The 8539-nt window shown below is 45.3% G+C and overlaps 1 protein-coding gene across 1 annotated transcript in view; it reads left to right on the plus strand.

Moving 5' to 3' along the window:
* STOM (stomatin) overlaps positions 1–7929 on the plus strand; it is a 30500-nt gene extending 22571 nt beyond the window's left edge. The window contains exon 7 of the mRNA XM_060100948.1: positions 5616–7929. Coding sequence (XP_059956931.1) covers positions 5616–5810 — 195 coding nt within the window. The 3' untranslated portion in view covers positions 5811–7929. The remainder of the gene's footprint in view (positions 1–5615) is intronic.
* The last annotated feature ends 610 nt before the right edge of the window (positions 7930–8539 follow it).

The following is an 8539-nucleotide window of genomic DNA, read 5'->3' on the forward strand; positions in this document are numbered from 1 at the left end:
GGCAGGCATTCCATATCCTGGGCCACGTCTCGCTGCAGACAGCTGGAGGGGGAGAATGTCTGACTCCCAAGTGCATGTCTACCCAGTTGAACGCTGAAGGAGACATTCCAGCCCCGATTCCAAATTCACAGCAGAGTGATTCTTTTCAGTCCAACTTCACTCAAAGATCCTAATAAGGTCCCACAGCCCCTTACCTATGAATGGGTGGAGGAAGAGGGATAGTTTTCATAGGAGTGGTTGCTGTGGATGTGACAGATCTCCCAGGATACCAGGAGCGAACCAATTTGTTGCCGTTAGAAAACAGTAGTAACTGGTGATAATTGGCTAACCACAGAACCCTGCCCTTCTGTTAGGATGCCCTGTAAGCCACAGATTGGTCACTATAATTTTTGAGCCAACACCAAATAGAATAGTAGCTCATTTGACACACTGCATCCAGAATTTTCTACTAACCAGGATTTTTAGATTTTCCTAATGTGTTCATTGATGCTTGTGATGACACAACACCCTCAAGTACCTTCTCTCCAAACCATCATATTTTATTTAGAAGATTAAATTACATTTGTGTTAATGATATTAAATATGCCCCACTGTAATTTAGTTATTTGGAAGATCAGGAATCACTTTTACCTAGAATATGTCATTAACCAAAAGCCCCATTTCCAAACCATATTGAATAATAGAATTTATCATTCATAGAATACGTACAGTATCGGAACCTGAAGTGTCCTTAGGGATTATCTTCTGAAGGTGACAAATACCTGGCCCAGAGGCTGCCACTCCACCCTCAGGCTCCCAGGCCAGTAGTTAACCACAGCACTGTTTTCCCCTGAGCTTGACTTGACCTTAGAACAGTGCTGAAGCACTCCAGGTAACTACCTGCAACTGCTTGGAATTGGCCCTAAACATGAAACTTATTTGCCATATCACTCTTTCGATGAAAACATCAAAGCCCAGAAAAGTTATGTGTTTCCCTGAAAAGCACACAGTTGATTAGTGACCATGGAGATTAGAATTCCTTCTGCTCCCCACTGCCTCCTCTGGGACTTTCCAGGACGGACCGAGTGTCTTCTACCAGCATTCTCACCAGTTAGGAAAGAGAGCTCCTGACTTCCCTTTCTAACAATAAGAAGAGATAAAGGAAGCCGGTTAGAATTCTGAATTACTGTGCTCTCACTTGGGTGAGGCTGTCTTTAAGGTTGCGGTTAACACGCAGAATCACAATGAGTCTCATCCTTCCATAAGGTACAGTAACCCCACAACAGCCGTAAGGCCCTGTACTCAAGTTCTCAGGGAAATAGGGGTCACCGTTTCTTCAACAGATAAATTGCAGAGGAAAAGGGTGGAAGAGTCTATAGATGAAGAGACTTCAGAGAAAGATTCCTCAAGTTAATTGGCCACGAGGGAAATGCAAATGCAAGTCACAAGCAGATGCCACACTAACCATCCACCAGAATGGCTTAAAAAAAGAAAAAAGAAAGCAAAAGGTCCAAGTGTGGGTGAGGGAGGAGGTTTTGTTGGTAAGAATATAGATTGGTAAAACCAGTCTGGAAAACTGTCTGTCTGTATGTATCTGCGAGGAATGCACATGTTTGGTTACCAAAGGGCACGTGCTGGAGTGTTCACTCCAGTACTCCAGCAGCACTTTGTAATTACCCCCGACTGGCAACTACCCACATATCCATTGCTAGCTGGATGGATAAATAAACATGGTTGATTCATACGAAGGTGCACTGCACAGCAAAGAGAATGAACATGTAAGTGCTCACAAGCATAATTGTGAGAAGAAAGGTCACAGAAGAGGACAGATTCTCCTGAACATGTTATGATACGTTAGGGGGACTTCTTTTTTTTTAATTTTTTTGTGGTACGCGGGCCTCTCACTGTTGTGGGCTCTCCCGTTGCGGAGCACAGGCTCCGGACGCGCAGGCTCAGTGGCCATGACTCACGGGCCCAGCCGCTCCGCGGCATGTGGGATCTTCCCAGACCGGGGCACGAACGGGTTCGTTGAGAGTCGGCAGGCGGACTCTCAACCACTGTGCCACCAGGGGAGCCCAGCGGGACCTCTTTTTAAAGTTTTCAGACCAACTCTTAATGCCTGGAAATGGAATGTCTTCCGTGCTTGCAAATTCTCCCTTATTTCCTTTTTCACGGTTCTCAGAAAAGTGCCTGGCATGTGCTTTCGGGCTCCTATATCTGGGACTACTCATCTAATAATTGAGAGGGTGGGGTGCAAGGATGCAGGTCACCTTTCTTGGCGCTTCCCTCAGAGCAGCCCCCCTGGGCCACAGGAGGAGACAGCCGGACCGCCCATGTGCCTGAAAATGCCAGCTTTCGACACGACGGTCTGTAAAGATGAAGAGCCGATTGACAGGGGACTACTGCACTTTTTGCAGAAGGCACACACACCCACGGGTAGCTTGCGTTGCTTCCTAACATCCTACCCACAGTGCCCGCTTGGCCTGTATTAGACACAGCCTGTGGTGTTGTGTTCACCTCTTGGGCAGCCCACTCAGAGCAGCTTTTCTATTAACAAAATGTGAGACAGCCGGGTGGGTCTGGCTTCCCAGCCAAGAGATGATGTATTGATTGGTAGTGGGAGATGAGCTATCTTTGCAGTTGGTCCGTGTCCAGACAGAAAAAAGGACCTAACTGGGCATCTGAGAGCACACGGAAAGAAAATCAGAGCCTGCTGTTCTCGTGGCAGGGTCGGCTTGTGCGTTCTCTCCAGTGTTTGCCTGGGAGGACAGTTCCCGGATTCCCTTTCAGTATGGCCGGCACTGGCCCCTTCTCACACATCTAGTAGGGCATAATGGTTTGCCTTGATAAATTAAGGTTTTTATCCTCTAATCTGGGCTCCATCTCCCAGTAAGTATCCCCTGTCTCACCGAATGCACCGCAAATCCAGGAACCTGGACTCAGCCTCTGTCCCCCTCTGGTCCCGTCCCAGTCCGCCCCACACTGTTGAGTCTCCCTCCTGAGCAGCGCCCCAGTCTGTCTCCTCCTCCATCCCCACTGCCGGTGACTGGCACCAAATCACTCTGAAAGCTGTCCCTCTCGGCCTTTCCTCTTACTTATGCTCAGACATCTGTCGGAGTGTTTGCTCAAACTAGATCTGATGAGGGTTCCCATCGCCTCCGGGATGAAGACGAACACCCGAGCTTGTGCTGCCCTGCCTACCCCGCCCCATCCCCCCCCCACCTTCCCACCTTGTCCCATTCGTCTCCCACCTTCCCCTCTGCCCCGTTCACCCCCCACCTTCCCACCTTGCCTCATTCACCTCCTACCTTCCCTTCTTCCCCACAGTGCTCATCCCCTTACAGGGTCCTGGAATACACCAGCTTTTTTACACCTCAGTACCTTTTCATGTGTTCTGCCTGAAATATTCTTTATCATCTTAATGCAAACAGCAAGGCTTTCGTCCTGTAACGTTCAGCTTCTCCTGTAACCTCACCACTTCACCTTCTGCAAAAATTGCTTTCCTCTCAGTGCCGCCATTTGTACATGTCTCTGTCAGCATTTGTCACACTGGAATGAAATTATCTGCTTCCAGTCTGTCTCCCCTACTTGGCCAGTAGCTGAGGGAGGCGGGGGAGTTCCCCCTCTATCCCTAGCCCCTCACAGGGCTTGACACCTGGGAGGCCCCCAACGTTTACTGTATACATGAATGAAATTGTACTGGTCATAAGACCATTGCTTTCAATTCTGATATTCACAGCAGTGTTAAGAACCATTAATATTTTGAGATCCCTGTGAGAACAACCTAACTACCCTTTTAGTCTTGAGGATTATGGTATCTTTACACCTCTTCTCCTAGGATTACAAATTAGAAGTAACTGCCTTGATTTGGCTTCTGAATCTTTTAGGAATTAGGGCATAAGTGGATCCAAAACTTAGGTCTTGACTTGGCGCTTGCCCTTCCTACATAATTAGCCTCCGTTTATACACTCAACATATAATAGACCTTCTCTGTCTTCCTCACAATGGTCCCATGAGGTAGGTGCTATCCCATTTTAAGAACAAGAAACTGAGGCTCAGAATGTTAAATACGGTAAGTCCCCTACATACAAACCTTCAAGTTACGTACCTTCAAGTTGCGAACTTTCAAAGATGCAAACGTGCGTTCGCGTGTCCAGTCACATAAGTTAGTCCACGTGTCTGGGTTACATTGTCGTGCGCATGCATCCTCTACAAGTGGTTGTGCTTCTGTGTACTTTACAGTACTGTATAGAGTACAGTAGTACAGTATCTTTATTTCAAGCCCAGGGTGTCTGGAAGCAAGTGTAGAAGCAGCGGTATATAGCCAATTATGTTAGTTGGGTACCTAGGCTAACTTTGTTGGACTTACGAACAAATTGGACAACGAACGTGCTCTCAGAGTGGAACTCGTTCGTTTGTTGGGGACTTACTGTAACCTTTCTGAGGACATTCAGCTAGGAAGGGTTAGATTTGCAGTTTGAGCTTAAGACCATCCAAACTCCAGTGCCCCTGCCCTCCCCACCACTCCAGTGATCTTCAAACTTTTTGCTCATGTAACCCCTCAAAAGAATTTAGAAAAACTCTACGTCCCATCTTACATTTTAAATAGACGTGTAAAGTTTTTCATTTTGAATGTATATACTTGTCAAGCATATAAGTCCTGGCATGTTTTAAATATTGACATTTTGAAATGAAACTGTTAACATCATTCTTTTAAATGTATCCAGTGAAATTTCGATAATGTAATGATTTCATCCTCTGTTTTATAGAATGATGAAAGAATAAGCTCTTTTAGCAATTAGGAATTTTTCATTTTTTCTTTTTCTCCTTGAACTTATATTTCCATTCCACCTCCCCCACAGAGTCTTTTCCTAATATAATGTATTTTGTCATGGATTATTTTCTCACCCTTCTGGAACACATTTAGTATATAAGTTAAAATATTTTTTAAATTTCTCTGACTACAAACAAGGGTCTCAGTGAGATGAATGCGGAATGAATTCATATCTTTGTAGATGGCTGTTACTTATTGCTAGAATAAGACAAGATTCAGCATCAATTCTACTTTTCATTTTTACAGGTATAAGGAGTAAGAAACCTTATTTATATAAACAAGTAGATGGAATTGGAAGTTTTTTTTAAAGTAACTTTATACAATTCTTAGCATTCCCTCTGAATTTACGTGCTAAAAAATCCTACAGTGATCTTTTCATCAAAAAATACTTTTAATTATCCATCCGCTTGCAGTACAATAAGGTTCTCTTCCCTTTCTTTGAAATCAAAGAATTGGAAATCCATCTGACTTGCAAAAGGCTTTGTATCCAGTCACTGGGGTCATTCACTTTCTCAGCCCCTACACAGTATTCTGAATTGTCCCCTTGTTTGGTGCCCTAGAAATGGGAGAAAGGCAATAAATAGTCAAAGAGGATGTCTTGACCTCAGGCACATATTCATGCAAATCAGTTACAGGAAAAAGAACATACAGGAACTGAGTCTGGAAATTGATTTCCTTAGAATTATTCTGGCCGACTCCCGGGAAGGCTTTGTGTACCACCTGAGCTAGACGTACCCCGGTTTGAACTGCTCAACACCCGCCGTGTTCTCTGGCTTGACTTCTCCTTGCCACTGTTCTGTAGGTCATTGCAGCTGAGGGAGAAATGAATGCATCCAGGGCTCTGAAAGAAGCCTCCATGGTCATCACCGAATCTCCTGCCGCCCTTCAGCTCCGGTACCTTCAGACACTGACCACCATCGCTGCTGAGAAAAACTCGACAATCGTCTTCCCTCTGCCCATAGATATGCTGCAGGGCATCATGGGGGCAAAACAGTGAGCCATGTAGGCCGATGCAGAGATGAGCTCTTCCCTCCTAAGGATGAAGTGGGGACCAAACCAGCCTCTAACCCATAAGGAGGGCATAGGGCGGGAACCTTGACTTTCCTCCCTCCCTTCCTTTTTCCGTATGTTGAGTGTGATGTTCTTAGAACGTGTAGTGCTCCTAGCCACAGACGAAGGTTGTTAGCTTGTAAATACTACGTGAGAGTGATGATTTATGTAAGATAATCTCTCACTCTAAAATACTTAAAAGTTCGGGTTTTTTTTTTGTTTTTTTTTTTTGCAGTACGTGGGCCTCTCACTGTTGTGGCCTCTCCCGTTGCGGAGCACAGGCTCCGGAGCACAGCCTCCGGACGCGCAGGCTCAGCGGCCATGGCTCACGGGCCCAGCCGCTCTGCGGCATGTGGGATCTTCCCGGACCGGGGCACGAACCCGTGTCCCCTGCATCGGCAGGCGGACTCTCAACCACTGCACCACCAGGGAAGCCCAAAAGTTCGTATTTTTAGATTGTCATGCGATAGGTTAAATCCATCTTCTTTCGAATCTCACTGAGTCGTCCTGTGCCCTCTATCAGCAGCCAGGCCAAAAGCAGGAAGGCAGACTGTCATCCCAACCTGACACCCTGGCTGGACAAATGTTTTGCAGAGAACAGTGACCTCGGGCTACAACCAGCTTCTCTGGGCCACATGTGCCTTACTTCCGGGGAATCTCAGCTAAGGAAATTTTCCAAACATCAGTTTACTTTCTAAACTCAAACTGCCCCACACACACCCCCGATGCTGCAAAATAATCCTTACTTGAGGGTAGACATGCCCTTGCCAGTACCTGTTAGCACTGGAGAAAAAGGTGAGGATCAAGGAAAATGATCACCCTAACTCTTGAAAGACTTCTAAATCCATTGCTATAGAGGTCCTTCTAAAATAATGTGGGTGTTTTTTTTTTTTTTTTAACTTCTTTGAGCCCCTTTATGAGTAAATGATTCTTCTGTGGTCTTTCAAACCAGCTAAATACTTGTCACAAACGTGCTTTTTTTCTCACTTTTGCCTATTTTCATATATCAGGTTCTAAATAGTTGTGATTTTTTTAAATAAAATTTTCTCTAAGTTCTATAAACCATTGTTTATATACCCATTTGAATAGCTTAAGGGACTAATACTTAAAAAAATATATCTTCAGAAAACCATTATATTTTACTGTCTGCATGCTATCGACTCGTGTACACTGTGAGCTATCTTGGTTACCATTCATTAAGTAGTGGAAGGAATTCATAGTCTCTCGGGCACACAATATCCAAGGAGCTTGGGAAGATGCTCTCAAACTTAGCATATCTATATAGGTATAGATCCTTTTTATTTCCCTGGTGATTTTTTCTTTTCTGTCGTATATGGTGATGCTGAAGGAGGAAGTGGTCAGCCCTTCTGAGCCACCACTGCTGTAATATTAAGAAGCATCTTCCGTTTCATAAACGCCTGTGAAGCCAAATAACCTGGCATTCTTCTGTTGGTCTGGAAAGCCGCCTGGTGACATTTGTACCACTTCCTCTTTGAAGCTCTGAGTTCACCTGGAAAAGTCTAAGAATAGCAGCTTCCTTACCCAAAGCTGCCCTTCATATCTGTCCTTAGGTGGGTCCCTCTGTCAAGTCCCAGCCTACGAGAGTCCCCTCCCCGACAGCCCACTTCTAAGGTTATTTTACAAAACCTTGAACCACGGTGCATCCAGGTGCCTGGCTGAGTTCCTTAGATACACAATATACAGAGCACTTTGGCTTGGAACTCAAGCTGCGTTTATATTTTGAATTTTTAAATAACGATTTTGTCTCTTTTGTGAGGTGGCTCACCCTCGACCACTGAGGACCAGGAGACAACCACATATCCTGGCTGAAAATCTCTCGTCGGACTTAGAGGTTCAGTGCTTTCTGTTCCTTGAGTCTATCTCCAGATACCAAACAACCTTCGCTCTTCTGCCTTGTGGATTCATAGTCCAAAAGGTTGGAATTAAATTGCCTGGGAGGGAGGAGGCATAGAAGGAGCTCTAGGATGACAGTGTTAGTACAAGAGTTTTTTCCAGGTGGCCTCCCTTTCCAATGCTGTATATAATAAAGTGTGCACTTTTACTAATTTTGTTTGGGTGAGAGAAGTTTTCTTTGGGTGAGTCTGTTTCTGCCTGCATTTAGTGTATGTGGATTTCGTTTTTCAGAAGCGGCACATCCGTTCCTCCAGTCCTGGACTAGCCGCTTTGACTTCTGTGTGCTTTTCCTGGGCCAGAGGAGGAGGAGAGGCCGTGGTCCATCTGCCGTCTCTCATGTCTTGGCTCCCTCTGGTGCACCTGCCTGCAGTTTCCCTGGGGAGTTTGAGATTGATGAATCCTTGGCTGGGCTCATTTCCCTTTGCCTTAATCCAAACAGGACAGGACCTCACTTCTTGCTGTCACCCAGCTAATCACACTGGCATACCCCCTACTTAAAAAGAGAAATAAATGATATAAAACTAATGGGTGTTACCTGCCACATTCAACCTTCAAAGAACCATCTTGAATTAATGACTACTGCTTGTGGAGCACTAGGTACCTGTCCCTGTGCTCAAATACTTATACATACATTCTATCATTTTATCTTCAAAACAACTTGATGAGGGACTTCCCTGGCGGTCCAGTGATTAAGGCTTTGTCTTCCAATGCAAGGGGTGCAGATTCATTCCCTGGTCAGGGAGCTAGGAGCCCACATACCTC

The sequence above is a fragment of the Mesoplodon densirostris genome, chromosome 6 (genome assembly GCF_025265405.1).
Source record: "Mesoplodon densirostris isolate mMesDen1 chromosome 6, mMesDen1 primary haplotype, whole genome shotgun sequence".
NCBI lineage: Eukaryota > Metazoa > Chordata > Mammalia > Artiodactyla > Ziphiidae > Mesoplodon > Mesoplodon densirostris.